The sequence below is a fragment of the Prionailurus bengalensis genome, chromosome A1, assembly GCF_016509475.1.
Source record: "Prionailurus bengalensis isolate Pbe53 chromosome A1, Fcat_Pben_1.1_paternal_pri, whole genome shotgun sequence".
Taxonomy (NCBI): domain Eukaryota; kingdom Metazoa; phylum Chordata; class Mammalia; order Carnivora; family Felidae; genus Prionailurus; species Prionailurus bengalensis.
The window spans coordinates 192,063,232-192,083,978 of record NC_057343.1 but is presented as its reverse complement, the minus strand read 5'-3'; the positions used below and the strand labels follow the sequence as shown (position 1 = coordinate 192,083,978).

At 41.1% G+C, this 20,747-nt stretch overlaps 1 protein-coding gene across 3 annotated transcripts in view; it reads left to right on the top strand.

Moving 5' to 3' along the window:
- SGCD (sarcoglycan delta) overlaps nt 1-20,747 on the top strand; it is a 564,070-nt gene that overhangs the window by 417,293 nt on the left and 126,030 nt on the right. For 2 of the 3 annotated variants that reach the window (XM_043597493.1, XM_043597487.1), the window contains exon 5: nt 276-395. The exons of the other annotated variant lie outside the window; for it this stretch is intronic. In XM_043597493.1, coding sequence (XP_043453428.1) covers nt 276-395 — 120 coding nt within the window. The remainder of the gene's footprint in view (nt 1-275; nt 396-20,747) is intronic. 3 annotated transcript variants of the gene reach the window in all.

The window sequence follows — 20,747 nt, the reverse complement described above, 5'->3', positions numbered from 1 at the left end:
TCATTCAAGCATTAGTTTGAAGAAGGGACACGATGGTCTTTAAAATCAGCCTGAGAGCACATGATTAAAAGTAATTGACAAGACATGGCCAGAGTCACAAGACTAATTTTCATGATTGGCTCGTGAAAAACAATCCACTTATATTAAAGTCCCACACAACCTCATCAGATGCATGTGTCCTGTGAAAAACTCTTTGTAATTGAATGCAATGAGACTAATGTCTCTCTCTCTCTCTCCCTCTCCTTCTCCCTCTATCTCTCCCCCCCCCATTCTAGGTCCAAAAGCCGTAGAAGCTTATGGCAAAAAGTTTGAAGTAAAGACAGTTTCTGGAAAATTGCTCTTTTCTGCAGATAACGATGAAGTGGTAGTAGGAGCTGAGAGATTAAGAGTTTTAGGTAAGGAAACTTTGATCATATAACTGATATGATACCAATGTATACATTTTAGAAGAAAACGGAAATGTTGCCTTGAAGAGAGATTTAGATCAATTACCTGGATTCTCTTAAAGTAAGGTAGATGAACTCCCCCACCCCCTAAACTCAGAATTTGGTACCCCAGTGAAAAGTTCTCAAGTCAGGAGGTTTTGTGGCATGACTACCAACACTGAGCTTCATTTGGGGAAACATGTTCATGCCAACAAATATGCATGAACACATACTGTCCTTACAGGCAGTTTTGGTAGAAGCAGTCAAGACCTACATACATGATACGGAGATTCCTAAACTGGGTTATAAATTAAGAATTGCCTAGGGAACTTCTGAAAAGTCACATGGATCCAACTGTGACATGCTGAATTAGAAGTTCTGGTGGAAAGACCCAAGAATTAATTGGTGAAAACATTTGCAGGAATATCTATGGTGTCACTGTTGCAATCACTGGATTGGAGCACACAACAAATTAGTCTTCTGTAGTTACAGCGAAATGGTCTAATATGGTGGTTTCAGAGTCCTGGTGCTGGAGCTAATCCGTCTTGTGTCCCTGCTCTGTCACCAATTAGCTGTGTGACTTTGGGCAAGGTATTGACCTCACTGAGCCAGTTTTCTGTACTGCTCAGTGGGACTATGAACACCTACCATCTCAAGTTGTCCCTAGGATTAAATGACTTCATGTTTTATTAATCAGGTATTTTGAATTCAGCATGCTTGACTTTAAAGCACTATACCTTGCTACCTCCTCAAATTTGTCCCAATTTCAGATAAGTAGACAAACACTTACCAACAGTAAAGAAAATGGTCTAAGATCAAGCTACCAGTTGAAATCCTTGCCCAAGGACTCCAGACTCAGCATACCTAAATGCCTATAAATATGTTCTAAGAACTTGGCCAACCTTTAGTATTAATGTTTTTCTCTGTTACTTGTAGAAATAGCACTTCCCACATGAATTCTACGTTTTGGGGGGTGGTGGAGGAAACAAACACAAAAATTTCTGGCTCTCCTTTTGTTAAAGAATACTTAGCTATACCAGCTATAAAATAATTGCCCAGGGGAAAAGTTATGGTATCTCCTGCTAAGATAATTATGTACAAATGGAGTTTGGTACCTCCCGTTAGTTCTTCGGCCCTTTGTGAGTCACCTCACTTCTTTAAAATCTGAATCTTCAAAGATTCAGAATAATTTTTAGATGTCCAAATACTTTGGCTTTACCTCCCTGTGCAAAACTCTGTGCTGGTATCATTTAAGAACTTTCCCCTTCCCCACCCTACAGTTAAGTAGGACTAGAAGATTATTGTAATTTTTGGTCATTTGAAAGCAGATGGATATTTTGTTGTTGTTGCTGCTGTCATTGATTATGCTTTTGATATTTTACTTAGAGAACAATTTAGGACAAGATCTATCTCTCTCCATCATCAGGAACATTTGCTTTTTCATGTTAAAATGTAGAAAGGAAGCATCATGATAAATACCACTGTTGCTATCAATGCTAAAAAGATTAGGAAATGACCACCCTACAAATCTCGCATCAACCTACTCAGTGAAATGAGCTTAGTGTGTTGCAGAAATGAGCTTCCTGTCAGCTGGGATTCAGCCATATGGTGTGGAACGAGAAGTTTAGGCAATTTCATTTTCTGCTTAATGAGAAGTTTGTCTTTTTGAGTCATCAGACTGAGCAAGTTCTCAGGAGCTTTGAATCTGGATGCATATTTCATGGTGGAGTCTAATGTAGCTGGATTTGAATCCTTGTTCAAACATTTAGGATTAGAGTGACCCTACCCAAATCTGTTTTTTCTCTCTAACATTTAGTTTCCACATATACAAAACAAAGAGAGTGGAGTGGTTCCGTTTGTTAAGCATCCGACTTTGGCTCAGGTCATGATCTCACAGTTCCTGAGTTCAAGCCCCACGGCAGGCTCTGTGCTGACAGCTCAGAGCCTGGAGCCTGCTTCAGATTCTGTCTCTGTCTTTTTCTGCCCCTTCCCAACTCATACTCTGTCTCTTTCTCTCTAAAAAATAAATAAACACTTAAAAATAAATTTAAAACAGGGTGGAACAAAATAAAGAATGGAAGGATAAATGAATATAATAAGAAACATACATAAATAAATCAGTTATTTCTACTGATAGTTGAGTAGGAATAGCAGTAGAAAATAATAAGGAATAAGCCTAAGAAGATCATGCCTCCTAAATATAAAAATTTTGTTGTTTAAATTCTTCTCTGGATAATCACACCCACCTATTCAGTTTTTAGGACAATGACTTCCTCAAGCACACTCAAAGGACCCTGAATAGTTTGACAAAGGGATTAGAAGCCATGCCTCATACAGAATAATTATCCAGGAAGAGATACGGGGGCAGGGAGAAGGGTATCATTGTAGACAGATTGTAATTGCTGATGCACATCTTTACTGAGGAAAAGAGAGAAGGCAAGAACCACTTAGATGAGTGGCTGAGAGCATAGGTTTTGTAGTTGACACTGGCCAATAATCCTGGTTTCTATCATTCATCAGCCAAGGCCTTATAATGTCACTTCACCTTTCTAGGCATCCTTCTACTCTGTGCCATAGCATGATAATGCTTGACTGTCACAGTAGTTGGGAGAACTGGATGGTAAAGTGTATGTAGAGTGAATAGCACAGTGGTGGCACATGGTAAGCCATCCGTACATGCTAACCATCATGTTGGTGATGGTTTCAGTTGGTCCACTTGGATTTCAGGGGACCCATCACATTCTAAAATTTTACACAGCCCTCTCTGTCCATGAAAGAAAGTACTCAGAGAAATTGGCAGAGAACTTGCAGAAGTATCCATATATCAGTTAAGTTTCGACTAGCCGATTTCCTGGACATAGGAAGGGCCAGAATAGAAAGAGCCTTCAAGAGCTAAGAAGTACTCCACTGCCTACTTCACCCACGTGCACATGAAACTAATCTTGCTGGCATGTGTGTTCTCAGGTTGGACTTAAAAGAGGTTGAAGGCCTGGACTGGATTCCCAGATTTGTAGAGTCTTTTACTCTACTCATGAAGACAGTGGTTCTGAAAGTGTGGGTCCCTGAATGGAGAGCATCAGCTATAGTGTACTTGTTAGGCTTGCAAATTCTCAAGCCCCACCCATACCTACTGAACCAGAAACTCAGGATTGGGGGCCAGCAAAGCTTCCAGGTGGCTCTAATGCATGCCAAAGTTTGAGAACCATGACCTAAGACACTCAACTTTGCCACAACTTTGCTGGTAACTTTCAGTTGAGTGTAGGCTCAGCTTTTATCACTTTGCTCCAGAAAAGTCACAGTATGGATATAGCTAACACATGTTAAGGGTTTACTCTGTGCAAAATACCAAACAAATCACCGTGAATAAACACATTTGCTTCTCACAACAACCTTCAAAGAGTCAAGAAGGGCACTGGCTTATCACCTTGATGTACAGACGAGCAAACTGAGGCACAGAGTAATGTAAAACTTGCCCAAATTTCCACAGAGAGAAACTGAGGGAGTCAGGATATGAATCCAGGCAGTCTTCCCACTACACATGTGACTTCTATCACAACAGTCTGTACCTTCCCTGAGCTCCATAGCATACTAGTACTACAAGGAGGAGAAAAGAAAACCAGGCAACTCTTTTTCAACAATTCCTCCCTTTTTGGATTCTGGATACTCTGCTGTTCCCACTATTCTCCCAGGTCTCTGACTTTTCTCTTGACTTTTTCTCTGCTTCCCTCACTAACCCTTCTTTCATCTTGTATAAGTAGCCTGGACTCACACTTGGCATCAGGTGTAGACTCTCTCCAGGTCCAGTCCTTGTTTTCCTCTTTTTTTGCATTTCTGTGGGAAATCCCACACTTCTATATGGCTTCAACACTTGCTTCTTTTCAGATGACCTTCTCAATCAGTATTCACTTTGAACTGCCTTCTCAATTCTAAAATTTTTTTTTTTTTCTCAACGTTTATTTTATTTTTGGGACAGAGAGAGACAGAGCATGAACGGGGGAGGGGCAGAGAGAGAGGGAAACACAGAATCGGAAACAGGCTCCAGGCTCTGAGCCATCAGCCCAGAGCCTGACGCGGGGCTCGAACTCCCGGACCGCGAGATCGTGACCTGGCTGAAGTCGGACGCTTAACCGACTGCGCCACCCATGCGCCCCGCCTTCTCAATTCTAAATCTAAGTTCTCAGCAGTTAGCCTGCATTTTTCTGCATAAAAGTCTTTCTAGAAGTTTCACTTCTGTAGCTGAACTTAGGTGTCTTCCAGCAACCTCCCTGCCTCTCCAGAACCCACTTCCCTAATTCCACTGATGGAGCTGTTGTTCTCCTAGACTAGGAGTCTAGTTCCCTGGTTTTCTAGTCTCTTTGCTTTCATGAAGGTATCCAGCCCTATGTCTCTTCATATGGTCATGGTATCTTTGTCACCCTTGGGTTTTCCATACTGCACAGTTATCTCTTTAGGCTTGATGTGAGAGAATTCAGGTTTGTAGTCAAATGCATCTGCTTAATTACCAAAAAGGTGTAAGTTAGTGTGCACAATAAGGTATGGTATTGTTCAGCTTTAATTAAAGAATAAAGTTATTAAATATTGGACAGGAATGGCCTTTAAAAAGCACCAAGAAAATAGGCAGCATAAAAGCCAGTGCATCTAAGAGGCATCTTCATGGAGACACCAGGGAAAAATAATTTTGATTTTCATTAATGACCAATTTCATTGAACAATGAATTGGACATTCTAGCATTTATAAACAAAGCATAATTATAAAGTGTTATTCTAATTGTTAATTAGGTCTGTACTCTAGATTAGTTTTTTTAAATATGTCCTCTAGATGCTACTTGATGCTAATTATCTGAGTTACATTATTATCAATTGAAAAACATTTTTAATTAATTCTAAATCCATTTAAATTAGCAGAAGATTTATAGAAATTTAAATGTGGTCTGATGCTATTTTTTTTTCCTTAGGAAGACATCAGATGATACATTTAGCCTTTTGAATTAGTTTTTGATGAAACTTTCTACTGCATCCTGGCAATGGATAATTATGATGAAAGGAGTGCAGTATTCTTAGTGGTGGTCTTTCATGAAATAGATGTGTGTGTGTGTATGTGTGTGAGTGTGTGTGTGTGTGTGTGTGTCTGTGTGTCTGTGTATCATATATCCACTTCTATACCTAAAGCTCTAAATTGTGACTTCTGGCTTCATGGAGATACAGAGATGTGTGTACTTGTCCCTGTCCCTGCTCTCTCAGGGAGCTCTGTCTCTTCAGGAAGATGAGACACACATCCCAAAAACAAGCTGCTTACAAGGGTAGAAACAGAGTGACTAGAATTCCAGAACCCAGCTAGAGTACAGTGGGGTGGTGTGCTAAAGAGAGTTTAGAAAGCTTCATAAATGGGGAAGCATTTGAACTAGGTCTTGAGTACACGTTGGCAAATCAAAACATAGACGGGGAGAGCTTGCTTGGTGAATGGAACAGCATGTGTTTTTCAATAAGGATTCACTTGGTTGGGAGGTGGGGAGATTGATTGCCTTGTGATGGAAAAGTCCATTGGTAGTTGGCTTGAGGCTAGATTCAGTGGCTCAAATAATGTAACTGAAATTCAGTCACTCTCTTTCTCTTAACACCTCTCAGCTCTGTTACAGAATCATGGCTTTTGTCTTCAAAAGCAGAAATAGTGCTTACCTTCTGAATATAAATCCAACAAAGGCCTAAGCTTTTCCTCTAACTAGATTGGTGTGGGCCATATGCCCATCCCTGACTAGTCATTATGACCTCAGTGATGGAATTTGCTGGTGAGCAAGGCGTGATTCATATCTCCACTGCCACCGCTGAGGTTGGAAATGACCAAGAATGAGCTACAGGGGACAGTTGTCCAAAGGGAAACTGGGGTGTTGTGTCCAGAAGAGAATGGATGCTGGGCAAGAAACAACAAATATTCGTTATTGTAATCAAAGGTATGACCATGGAAAATTCTGAAAACTGCGCCTGAGACCATGGAACCCAGGAATTGTGAAGATCACCAGAAGATGCTTTACAAATTCTCATCCTCTTGCTTACTCAGCTCCACATTCACTGGATTTTCGTCACCTCACTCCTCACTTCATCACCAAGCATGCTCTCGTCACCCAGCATTTGTGTCTACTCTTCCCTCCACATAGAATGCTCTTTGCCAGTCTACATATAAAGGTTCTCTCCTTTTATGGCTTAAATGCCACTTCATCTCAAAGGTCTTCCTTGGCCACCTTATAAAAATAGCACACTCCTGCTTGCACTTTCTATACCAAGAGCTGGCAAAGTAAGCCTCTGGGCCAATGAGGCTGAAAGCACTGCCTGGTTTTGTAATGTTTATTGGAACACAGCCATGCTCATTTTTTAAGTATTATCCATGGTCACTTTCACACTCCAACAGCAGGATTGAGTAGTTGAGACAGATGATGTGGCCCACAAAGCCTAAAATATTTATTATTTGACACTTTCCGGAAAAAGTTTGCATATTCCTAGTCTGTATCTTTGCTCTATTCCTCTTCAGGGCAGATATCACAGTACGCATTGTTGTGATAAAATGTTTATTTTATGTAAAAATATGTTTATTTATATCATATCTTCCTCACTAGAATGTAAGCTTTATGACAGAGGGCACTTTTGTTTTTCAGGTTCTAGGATAGTGCCTGGTACTTATTAAGTGCTCAGTAATATTTTTTTTTTGCAAGAATGGATTGAAAGATTTTGAACATTGCAATATTTGATAACCAATCTGATTGCATAGAGAATGGGAGGGAGGGAGAATTGTGCAGCTAAGTTAAGAGAGTATTATTATGCTTTTGCTGAGGATTCATAAGGGCCTAAACCAGGATGGAAAGAGAAGAGAGAACAAATGGGAAAGAGCTCTTAAAGTAAAACTGATGACACTTGGTAACTAAGTGCATGTGGAGGGTCAAGAGAGGGAAGTCTGGGATGGCTCTGGTGTTGGGTACTTTGTCAGATACTTGTAGAATCATTAATAGAACTAGATAGGAGTAGGTTTGAGATTGGAGAGAAATGGTTCAGCTTCAGTTGCCCTGGGTCTTAATGCTTGAGCACCTAAAGGCGAGGCCAAGTGTCCAGTGGCCACAAGAGATGTTCCATTTGCAGAGGGCCAGAGAGTCATCCATACACATTGAACACACGGACTCCAGAGAGGAGTGCTTAGGCTTAGGAGGGCATCCCAGAGGAAGAACTAAGAGATGCCTTTCAAACAGGGCATCACCAAACAGCCACTTGCCCATTTCTTCCTATGAACAAAACTCCAGGGCTGGTTTGTCACATCTGTGACTCACAGACACATCCTCACATGTTGAAGTCCCCATCCCGTGTTCTTAGGCTTTCCCTTATCTACTCTGCCTTTCTCCATGAGAAGGAACCCAATGCTTTAGAATGTGATGAACTGGTTCTGCCATACCTACCAGCCATGTGATGTTGGCTATTTGGCTCTGATCAAATCACTCTTTAGGCGGTGTGTGTAGATTCTAAACAACCTCTCCCCCTTTTTCTTTGCCCTCCATCTTTGTCTGTTTCTTTTCTTTTCTGAAATAACTTATCCATGAGTGGAAGGAAGCATGAGAGAGGCCGAAAGGTTATAGTAAAAATGGAACACAATTCCTCTTAAATGATGATGAATTCATACATTGATTCTTGAGAGATGAGAGCCCCCCAGTCTAATAGGAACATTTGTGTAACAAATCAGAAGAGCCTGGAACCTGCCAGCGCCCTCTTTCTGCTCTCTGTTATCATTATCAGAGATAATCTGCAGGAGATTCAACTATTTAAAAAGAATTGCTTCTTGTAGAGTTGTCTGGCATCTCATTCCAAACTTGGTTTATTATTTAATGTATTTGATCATAAAGATACATTTCCCATAAATAATGCAGTGAGAAAGCCAAGTACAAAAGAGTCTCGGATGAACAACCCCAACCTTAATAAACCAGAGATACTTAATGAGAAAAAGCACAATTCTACAATAGAGGAGCAAGAGTGGGGTTTCATCTGAAATGCTGCAGAGTAGAACTGTCATAATTCTCCCAAAACTAACAAAAGCCTAGATGATTCCACCACCTCATTTCATGCACCCACCCACCCATGCGCACAGGCCTCAATGAGCTGCCACGGTTCAAGGTGCATCTTCATCCCCCAAGCTTGAGGGGTTGATTCCTGATGCAAAAGCATTTGCTGGGCCCCACACACTGTTCCATTTGGCAAGAGGGATGTGATTTAATATCAGCATGACGGATTCATCGTACTGTGTAAACGTTGCCAGCTGTCCCAGAAGCAATGCCTTAGCAGACCTCCCCAGTTGCTGAGCCGTGGTCTCCCTCACTTGCACGTGGTGGGGTGGGAAGAGGGGGAAAGGCAGTTGGGAGACATTTGTCAGCTTTCTAGTTTGATTAAAGAGTTGATGAGGTTCACTCTTTGTCTGCTTTCAAGAGAACCAATTCCAGCACTTAGGGAGGGGTACGTCTCAGCTTTTTTGTCTGCAGAACCAACACGACTTGAAATTCTCTATCAAGCTACAGCTAATGTGCTTTCAGGCATCTGTTGGTTTGTTTTTATCATCAAAGTTTTCTTCTTGGCAGTTAATACCAAGAACAGAGTGTTTTCAAATGAGGGGATAAAGTTCTGCCAGGACATCTTCAATGTCAAAAGCTTGTCCATATAGTGTAGGTTTATTGTCGCCTTTCTCCTTAATTATATTCGCTGTTGCAGAATATTCTTATTCAACCAAAAGTCACCTGAGTTGATTTTTTTTTTTCTGTCTTCCCAGCAGAGACCAAGGAGAATGTTGGTGTTTCACAGTGACACTAGGAATTTAATGAGATGACAATGTGAATAAGAAACTCTCAGTGTGCAGACTGGGGAAGGAAATTAACTTCATTCTCCTTTATTGGAGGGACTTGAATTTAATTCTGCTTATTTGAGTGGGAGAAAAGAGTGCTAAAAATACTTCCCTCAGCAACTTATGCTTTCCCTCCCACCTTGCTCTGTGCTTTTTCTCTGTACTACTCTTCTAATCTTAACCCCTTTTGTACCATGCCTTTCCTAGGAATGATGGGTAAGGTGGTGAGGATGAATCTAAACTAAAGAGATCAGGAGAGAGGGAGGGGAGAAATTGTCCAGAACCCCTCAGGGAACAGGATAGAAGCAAATGCCAGAGTTCCCTTTGCGACAGTAGGGTAGGACAGCAGAATGGTTGGATGGGTATGGGGTTTGGAGACCGACTGCCTGGATACCTCTCCTGGCTCTAATGCCACAACTTCGGACAAGTGTCTAAATTCTGAAAGCCTCAGGTTGCTCATATGTAAAGTGAGGGTGGTCAGAGTACCTACATAATATATGAAAAGTTCCTGGCACAGCGCTAAGTGCATGATAAGTGCCCACTGTTACTGATGCATATTACTATCGTTCCTTCTACAGGTTCCTCTTGAGCACCATTTGTGCATCTATTGCCAATCAAATCTCAATGTGGGGATGTAAGGACACAGCAGAGAAGTTTCTCAATCTCAAATAGGTTATGGTCCAATAGGGCTGTCAGTGCACCCAGTGAAATCTTAAATATCAATGGAAATGTTTCTTACGAACTTAGGTAGAATACAGAAGTTGGCACTTAGCTACTCTATGTGCTAACAGGACTTGCCCATAGTGCTCCACTCTTGGCAGCATACTGTAGAGGATGTGGCTGAATTGTTAATGGAAGTATTTGATGTGATTTTGATTCTGTAAGCCAAAGAGAAAAGTATACTTAGACAATTGGAAGTTATTCGTGATGTAAGAACTTTCATGGGTCCAAAAAAAAAAACAAAAAAAAAAAAACAAAAAAGGAAAAGAAAGGGAGTGACATCAACAAGAAGGTTCTTGGCACTATTTAAGCCATAGTGCAGGCAGTTCTCACTTAAAAAGAAATTCAGGTGTACTCAACAAATTGAGCACCTACTGTGGCCGGCTGCTTTGCCGACCAAAGGGCACTGGGGCCCCCACCTTTCTGGATTCCATAGCCAAGCAAGAAAGACAGCTATTGTTAACATTTACATGAGAAGAATGTGACTTATCATGAGGGAAGTATAATGTCATGGAAACATAAAATTAGGAGATCTTAATCTAATTTTGCCAGTAAGGGAGTCTTCCCGAAGGAAATGATCTTTCAGTGGAGACTGGAGGAATAAATGGGAGTTAGTCAAGGAAAGGGGGTCAAGAGGCTGAGTGTGGAGTGACATGTACAAAGTCCTGGAGAAGCGTGACCTTTTAGAAAAAGTTTTGCAACTCCAGCAGGGCCAGAGTGTGGAGGTCAAGGAGCAGAGTGCCCAGATATGAAAAGAGACCCGCTGTAATTATGATAGTTAACATTTATTAAAAGCTTACCCTATACCAGATACCATTCAAATCTCAAGATAACTCACGTTAACTCAATTTAACTCAAGTTAACTCAATTCTCAAGACAGCCCTGTAATATAAGTCTTGTTGTTATGCTCATTTTACATATGAACAGACTGACAAGCACAGAAGCAGGTTCCCCAAGGTTATGTGGAAATTAAATGGCTGAGGTTAGATGCAAACCCGATAATCAGATTTCAAGTCTATATTTTGTTTGTTTTTGTACCTTTGTTGAGATATAATTCCCATATCATACAATTCGTCCATTTAAAGTGTGCAATTCAGTATTTTAGTATAAATAGCCTGTGTGTTTAACATGTATCACAGACCTATAGCAACAAATACACACATATATATAATTCAAATGTATGTATATATTTGTTGTATATGTCATGTGGCCTATATTATATGTTATATAAATATATAGATAAACATGATATATACATGGATCATTATGGAGATGTGCGCATATGCATCTATTATAAAACCATACTATTACCTTGGCCACTGTGTGTCATTATTAAGGTACTTAGACTTAAGGGTAATGGAAAGACATTAAAGAGCTTCAAATAGGGGAGTGACGAGATCTGATTTGTGATTTACAGGATGGTGTGACGGAGGATGAGCTGGGGAGTGGGTCAGACAGACTCACTATTTATGGGACCAGACACATCTGTGAGGTCTCTGCTTGGAGGTTTCATTCAAAAAGACATTCCAAAAAGAAAGTTATGCGGCCTGCTCTCCAAGACCTTCAGTGTTCACAGACAGCTCACCTTTCCCGTGTTCACGCTCAGCCCAAGGGCAACAGGCTGAGCCTATGCGGAAGGGCAGTTTTATCCCAGTTGGACAGGGCACAAGCATGGCGGATGAATTGTGAACGCAGTTCATTGTTCTTCCCGCTAACGTGCTTGATGGGAGCTGATCAGAGGTCAGAGCACATCTAAAGTACTTGTATTGTATCACAGGCTTGTGGCAGAGATTGCATTTAACCAAACAAAGGAGAGAGCTGATATGAAATCAATATGCAGAGTGCCTATGAGCTATGGAGGAAGGTAATGTGCTTTTCTTCTTTGGCTGTTAAATGCATCGCAGCTGCCAAGGAAAATGACTTTCCCTCTCAACTTCCTATCTGTCTAGCTGACTGGTTATTGGGAAGTGTTCAGGCTCTAGTGCTTTAGCTGTGTTTAATGAGGGAATCCTTGCATGAGAGCCTAAGTTCCTGTGGCCTAATTCTTCCTCCCAGACTCTGAAAAGATGTTTCTCCTTAGCAGACTCTGATCATAGATGTCTGGCGGAGCAAGGAAGGGTGCCAGGGCCTTGGAATTATAAGGCATGGTTTCTACTTGCGTTTGCGAACTTAGGCTAGAATATAAGATGTGAAAAATGTACCAGAGAAACCCATGTGCAAGGCTGTGCTCCCTTAAAGTGCCCAGAACATTGGGGCCACACATGGTCCAAAGAGAGGCCTTCACTGAGAAGTAGAGGTCTGAGTTAACCCTTGAAGGATTTCAATGGATGAAGTTAGAGCAATCAGAAGAAGCTGTTCTCTTTGAAAGGAGATGTCAAAAGCCACTCTTATTCTTGCAGTCCAGCCTGGTAACTGAACTTCAGTTTAAAAACTTAGTCCTGTCACTTGAACAGCTGGGGGATAAAAAATGAATTACGGGATGGGAGTTGAATTGACTGGTGGTTAAAATGAGCCCTTTCCTCTTTCTCTCTCCATCTTCTTCCTGCCGCCTTTCCTTCTGCGATCCACAGACCAATTACGAGTGTGAGAAATCAGTGTGGGGACTGTCTTTGCTACCACAAATCACAAGTGAGGTGACACAAAACAGCTAATGCAGTCCTTGAGAACTGAATGTATAATCACCCTCTGCGTAGTAGCATTTAGTTAGATCAAAATACTTCCACGGGGTTTCTGTTTTGTTTTTGTTTTTGCCATCTCATTTGATTTTCAAAACCACCCTTAAAGGTGCTCAGGATGAGGAGGGGGGGGGAAAGAAAAGAAATCTCCATCTGAGAAATTAAGAGATGGAAGAATGTGGAAGTAAGCTTGCCCAAGTTTACACAGCGAGTGTGTATTTCTACTCTGACGTCATGCCCTGTGGTGGGACCAGTCACCCACCTCTCGTACTGCTCGCTGACAGTGGTTAGGCCTCTGCTGTGAGCATGCTCTTCCCCAAGCACCACTGCAGATGATATAGAAAGTTCTAAGAGATTGATTATGATCTCTGAACTTTTGCCTGATATTTCTGTTAGGTGGTCATTCTAAAGCACAGTTTTTCTTTTTTCTGAAGATCATGGGCCTCCTCTCAGAATGTTTTTTTAAGCCCATTTATGAGTTAAACCCATTGTACCCATTCAATCCGAGGCATTTAAAAAAAATTTTTAATGTCTATTTATATTTCAGAGAGAGAGAGAGAGAGAGAGAGAGAGAGAGAGAGCATGAGCAGGGTATGAGCAGAGAGACAGAGACAGAATCTGAAGCAGGCCCTAGGCTCTGAGCTTTCAGCACAGAGCCTGACATGAGGCTCAGACTCACAAGCTATGAGATCATGACCTGAGCCGAAGTCGGAATCTCAACCCATGGAGCCACTCAGGCGCCCCAAATCTGAGGCATTTAAAATGGCAAATGCTAGGGCACCTGGGTGGCTCAGTTAGTTAAGCCTCTGACCAAAGCAAGCCAATGACATAGTTATAAACATATAAAACATGGTTTTGTGACACAATATTTGAGGTCTTCATTATACACATCTAAAAAGATCTAGTTGTAGGCCGAGGAATTACCATCATTTCAAAGTAGTGATGAGTATAAATGATGGCTTTGCGATGCGTACAACTTCACTGTGATAGGAAATCTGTGATTTCTGTTGGTGAAAGAGTCACAGAGTAATCATTAATACGGACCATTTTCTACATTCCAATCAAAGGAATGATGTATCTCAGTTAAAGATGAGAGGAAATAATGATGTAAAATCTGCCCTTTCACAGTTCACGGACCTGTGTGAATTCTATCTATTCATGAATCCCTAGCATCTCCAGGTGAGGTCCCCTGTCTTAATGTTAATGCTTAGTGAGCACTTAATGTGCAGTCTCTCCATTAAGCTGGGGATTTAGCTAGAATGTAACAAGACTCAGATACGGTTCCAGACTCTGAGGTATGTCTGTATCATTCCATGTTCAGTATCATGGACCAGATGAAAGGGCCTCCTGCCTCACGTGGAGTTCTATCATTAAGTTCTGGAAATGGAGTTAGCCTGGAATGGGTAGGAGGGAGATGCCACGATACACCAGGACTAGACAGTTGTTCTCAACATGGGCAATTTTGCACGCACACACCCATTCAGAGATAAATGACAGTGTCTAAAGATATCTTTGATTGTCACAAACGTGGGTGCCTGGGGTTGCTACTGGCATCTCATGGGTAGAGGGCAGGGATCCTTCTCAACACCCTGCAATGCACAAGACAGCCATTCACAACAAAGAATTATCTGGCCCCAAATGCAGAGTTTGAGAAGCCCCAGACCAGCAGGAAGGTCTATTGAACACTGAAGTCCCGTTGTAAATAAACTTGAGTGTCTCTGATTCTGTGCCCTCCATCCCATGTAATGTATGTCCTTTCTGATTTCTCCAGGTTTTGTATAGATTACATTCTCCCCCCACCCCCAAATGCTGCCATAGTGCCTGATGTCAGGTCATACATACAGCAGGTTGCACTATGTTAGCCACTGTTGAGGGGTGACCCTGCTGCCTCCCTAACTTAAGGCTTCACTCCAAAGTAATGGCAGAAGCAAGGAACTACAGACAGGAGCTCTACAAGAGATGGTTTTTGGGAGTGGGGACTAAAAGAAATGACACAAGTCGGGTTTGAATCTTTGCCTCCTATTCAGAGCAGTGTGATGACCTACTTTTATCTGTGAAGTCGGGGGTGAAACAGCTGGGTGAAGACACCCCTAATAGGAAGTTCTGTTTCTTCTTGATACAGCATAAATTATGCTTTTCATACAGGATGGATATCCCTTCCTTTATTTATATAATCTTGTAGTAGAAATTGACCTTAAAAGGCATTTATGAAATCACTGACATTAGTTAAGCACCTAATATGTACTTTTATCACTTCCCATGTTTTTGATGCATCTCCCACATTCCTTTCCATGAGAACCAGGGTTGTTTCCCCTATTACAAAAATCTATTACTAGGACAAAGGGTAGGCTGCATCAGTTATCTGAGGCATTGAAAATGCAAATGCTGGGGCACCTGAGTGGCTCAGTCAGTAAAGCATCTAACTCTTGATTTTGGCTCAGGCCATGGTCTCACAGTTCCTGACTGCACAGAGCCTGCTTGAGATTCTCCCTCTCCCCCTCCCCCTACCCCTCCCGTTTTCTCCCTCTCAAAATAAATAAACATTTAAATAGGTAGGTAGGTAGGTAGGTAGGTAGGTAGCAGGTGCTAAGTTGTGTGTTACATGTTACAAGCATGCCCTGTAAACTACCATAGTAATATGGGTATGATCTCATAGTTGGATCTGTTGCTTTAAAATCCTGAGATGTGCTGAAATTGGTGGCATTTCCTTCTCCTTTAAGGTGATTTGGCCCAATCCTGAATGATTCTTCAAGGTATGATCAATTGCCTGGTGGAAGGATGATTTCTGTGGGGTCCCTGGGCCTCTGAAAGTCCTTTGCTCTAATGGATTAGAGGGATGTCAGCTTCATCCATTTAGTGAGCTTTCTCCTTGAGCTGTTTCCATTTGTCATGAAAATCTGGAAGGAGTTTTTGCATTGCCTGAGCAAGAACATTGAGAAAAAAAATGAGACTAGGTTTATTGATTTGTTAGTGTCCACTGTCCCTAAAATGGGACCTTGGGGTGGGACCTTTGGGGAACTTTGGAAATATATAGAGAGAGTTTAATGACTTAGATGGAAGTCTTGCTTTTAATCTTAAATTAATCCTATTTAGTTTACTAATCTGACTTTAAGAAGACATACTTACAAAAGGGGCAGTTTTTAAAAAGTGAAAAGGAGTCTTGATTTGATCCAGGGAGATTCCCTGATCCAGGACCATTTGTCACTAGCATTTGTACTTTGCCGTGCAGGTTAAAAAGCTTGCTCTCCTCTCATTTGGGCTTCATAATAAACTAGCCATAGGTTGGACAGTGGATTGTGCTCACTTAATAATGCAGCAACTAAGCCCAGAACAGTTAAAAGGTCTAGAATCACACAGTAAGTTTGGTGGGAAATCCAACATGAGGATGGTAGAGGATATATTTCTTAACGTGCAGGAGTTTTAGTACTATTCTCCCATGACCGATGAGAACTTGGACTGGGGTTTATTTTTAATTACTTTGAATTTTCTTTTTTTTTTCTTTTTTTTTTAATGTTTATTACTTATTTTTGCGAGGTGGGGGAGGGGCAGACAAGGAAACACAGAATCTGAAGCAGGCTCCAGACTCTGAGATGTCAGCTCAGAGCCTGACTAGGGACTCGAACTCGTGAACCGTGAGATCACGACCTGAGCTGGAGTCGGACGCACCCAGGTGCCCCTTGGGTTTATTTTTAAAATAAGAGATAACGAAAAAAAATAACAGATCGGGCATCCTTGGGAGCTTAAAGCGGATTCGCATTAGGCAGAAGGGACCACCGTGACAGCTGCTGTCTTTTCGTTCTGCCATTCTCTCAGCTCCAGTCACCCAACCACAGAAGTAACCAGAATGTTTTAAAGTCCTTTATTCAAATGAGGGAGCTACGTGCAGGCCCCATATTTGATTAAAAGGGGAGGAAGAGGGAGGACCTGGATGTGTTTGAATGCATCACGGGACAGGCTTTCCATGGGAGTCCTCAGAACATACCTTCCTAGCCTCAGTCAGATCTCAGTATCAAGTCTTGGTGTCCCTGCCTACCTGAAGCAGGATTATGAGCAAGTCTACAACCCCTCGGAGCCCTTCTGTGCACAATGAGGGTTGGTGGGCAGTCCTGCTTTTCTAGGCAGTCGCTGTAGGAATTAAGTAACACAATCCATGTACAGCTTACCATAGTTCCCGAAAGGCACTACATTCTCAATAAATAAAATATTTTTTTATCATTAAAAACAATTACCTTTGTCAAAACCTCAGTTTCCTCAGCTGCACATGAAGAAAATAATAGTGTCTAATGTGTGTTATTGTTGCAGGGATTAAAAAGCATAATATAGCAGAAGCACCTGAAAGTAATGTTGTCAATTATTGTTCTTAGAATCTTGAACATTTCCTATCATCCAATAGTTAATATTTAAAATGCCCCTTAAAAATAGCATTTAAAAAAATTCTTAACTGCTCAGTAAATCAGCCAGCACAAACTTGAGCATAAAAGCCAAAGTAATACTGATTAAAAAAAAAAAAAAAAAAAAAAAAAAAAAAAAGAATTCTAGCAAAGAAACACAAGAATGGTGTTCTCTGCCCAGTGAGTCACATAATGGGAAAAAGTTGGGCCAAGCATGAGATCATAAGGGAGCCGAGGATTGCTAAATACGTTTGGGCCATAATAAGGAGACAATAAATAGGAAGAGAGCAGTAGGACCACAGAAGAATGAGTTCATGCTCTAGAAGAAAATATTCACAAGGTTATCCAGCTGCCCATAGAGGGCGATAGAAAGGATTCCCCTGGGAAAATCAGTATCAAAATCATAAACTACCTTTCTGCATTTAGGGTATATCAGATGAAAGCAAGCTTATTGGCCCATAGAAGGTAAGCCATCATCTTTTATTTCTTAAGTTCCAAGGGATATTAAGGTAAAACAGCTGAAAGAATGCAAAGATACAATAATCCAGGCCAGGGATCTTTGGTCTTAAAGACGCAGATAGTAGATATTTTAGATTTGGGAACCCCAGGATCTTTATCCCAACTCCTGAGCTCTGCCATTATAGTGGAAAAACAACCACAGACAACATGAAATGAAATTTTGCTTGACTATTTTCTCACAAAACTTTATCAAAAAAAAAAATAGATGGGGGGATAGATTTAGCCCTAGGGTTGTAGTTCACCAGTCCCCGGTCTAGTCTGTATTTCTGTTACCTTTTCATCACTCAGTCTGTGACATCTGATACTGAATACAAATTCCAAAGACTGAAAATCTTCCCCCAGACTGTGAGAGGGTTGAGAGTGTGGGCTCATTCAACACTGAGTCTTCAGCATCTTTGTAGTGCTTGACACACAAGAAAGGATGGATGGATAGGTGGATGGGTGGATAGATGGAACAACACACAGACGGACAGATTGACAGTAGTTTATGTCTGTTTCTAAACAGGAACATCATCATCACCATTAACATTCACTGCACTCTCTTACTGTGTTCTAGGCACTTGCAAAGTGCTATACGTATGTTCTCTTAAGAACAGCAAGGCCTTACAGTAAACTATGAGGTAGATATTATCATAGCTCATCAGTTCTAGTAGTATGGTATAGTCCTGGACATGTTAGATGCTCAACCTTGAGTCACTTACACTCATCTCCCCAATCTCTTCACCTTCATATAGGTGTTTGTTAGAATTTAAAAGTATGTAGGAAAATCTCCATAAATATTAAAGTGATATTAAAAGATTAGGTCACTGAGGGGGCACCTGGGTCTCTCAGTTGGTTAAGCCTCCAACTTTGGCTCAGCTCATGATCTCACGGTTTGAGTTCAAGCCCCTTATTGGGCTCTGTGTTGACAGCTCAGAGCCTTGAAGCCTGCTTCGGACTCTGTGTCTCCCTCTGTCTCTGCCCCTCCCCTGCTCATGTTCTGTCTCTCTCTTAAAAATAAATAACCATTAAAAAAGAGAATAATAAAAAATAAAAGATTTTTACCAAGCTTTGAGCAAGCGCTGGTGTACATGAACAGGCTGAAGTGGTCCCACATTGGAACGTTTGACCCTATGTGTGTACTGCCCCAGGTGGCTGTGGAGAAATTAGACAATATTAGGGCAGTTTGGGGGTGGAGGTCTGTGGATCATTGTTCACCATCTTCTCTGTAGTGCCTTGGGCATTGCCTAACCTACAGTAGGTACTAAAGAAAATTGACTTAAAGGAGGAATGATGGCATAAACAAACTAACAAAGGAAAAAAAATAAGTAAAAAAATCCACCTGCCCAGCCCAGGAAGGACAATATGTCCATAAAATATTCTAAGTGTTAACTTAATAGGTATCCCCACAGAGATGGGCATATAGATCATAATATAAAATAATGGGAAATGCCTGATCTACTTACTACTGCCTTGAAAGCTGAAACATTTTCATAATGGATCAGAAAGGCATTTTTCAGGACAACTTGGTAATTCATCTTTATTTTCTTGTATACACAGTGCATTCCATTTAAAAAGAGATGCTAATGCATTTATGTTAAAGCATATGGATTTACAGCCTGGGATAAAGTATATTCATAAGTAGTATACCTTAATCCTGTCTATGGAAAGGGAAGAATCAACTGGCATCAGATTAGTATTGATTAACTGTCACTTGGATTGACAAAGCAGCACAAGATACACTTAGCAAATACCCAAACCAAGCTATAAAGCTCTGCAGATTTGGATTTTGACACTTGCCTTTTTTTTCCCCCCTCTAAAACATAATCAGTTCAACATTTAAGAATATACTCTTTGGCACTGAATAATTCAGACCTCATCGACACCATTTTTTTCCCCTTGCTGTATGACATCAGCACCATTTATAGGAATAGAGGAAAAAGCTATAAAAAGCTCAGAAAAAGTCCTTGCCCCTGGATTGTTAAATAGAAAGACAGACAGAGAAAGAGAGAGAGAAAGAGAGAGAGAGAGATGCTAAATGCCCTCAAAGCTGTATTACACCAATTCAGCCCCAAAGGCCACTTGAGCATACTCGCTTTCACAACTCTTGTCTGGTAGGGAAAATCGACTGGCTTCTGTTGCTCTGTGGATTTCCATTTCATATTGAGCAGGCGTTTGAAGTAGAGCTGTATAGGAATAATGATCTCTCTCAAAAGACAGGCTTGTTTGTAGGCTCCAGAGAACAGTTCTCCTTGCTTTAGTGATGTTGAGTGGGAGGGACAGTCGTGACATAGACTTCTCCACTCAAGAGGAAAAGAATGCATTATTCAGGTTGCTTCCAATTATCAGTGACAGAAAGCAAAAATTAATCAGACTTAAGGAACGTTTTTCTTGTTTGTTTGTTTTTTGTTTTTTGTTTTTTTAAAAAACGGAACCTCCTTACTCACATCATTGGAAATTCCAGATAGGGCCAACTCTGGTGTTTTTAACATCTCCCCCCCAGCCCAGGTTTTATTCAGGCAGCTCCTTAGCAGACATTACCTTAAGAGAAAGATGGAAACATCCTTGTATGGACAGACATAGCTGCCATTGGAGGGAAGTGATCAGCCCCACATGGGTAATATGCTCTCACAGCAACTACTTTTTCTGGGGAATCAGATACTCTCAATTGGCCACCCTGCATCACATTCCCTTCTTCATGTTTGTGGGGTATGTGGGGAGGAACATGTGATGAGCATCCCTCAAAGACTTACCCAAAGCAAATAATAGTTCTATTGAAAGGAGAGTAAGGGAATATTAAACAGGTAAAGCCATTGTCACCATTCAACCTTTTCCCTTGCCTCATGTGTGGGTGTGACATCTTCCTTTGAAATTCTTTCTTCAGACTTTGTTTCTTGCTAAAGTCTCAGAGATTTGCAATGACAAAGGACATGGGTGAAAATGAAACTTCATTTTTTTTTTAATTCCCCTTGTCTTTTCTCCATAGCTGTATTGCCTAACCCTGGTTGAGTAGTCAGGGTTTAATGCCTGTTACAAAACTTTGAAGGCAGAGGGCAATAGGAACTCAAGATTGTTGTGGGTGCCATGGCTCCAGTTTAATGTAGCAAAGTAAATGACTTGGAATATCTCCACCATTCACAAATGAAGAACTGTCTCCTGAGTGGTATTTTCTCTT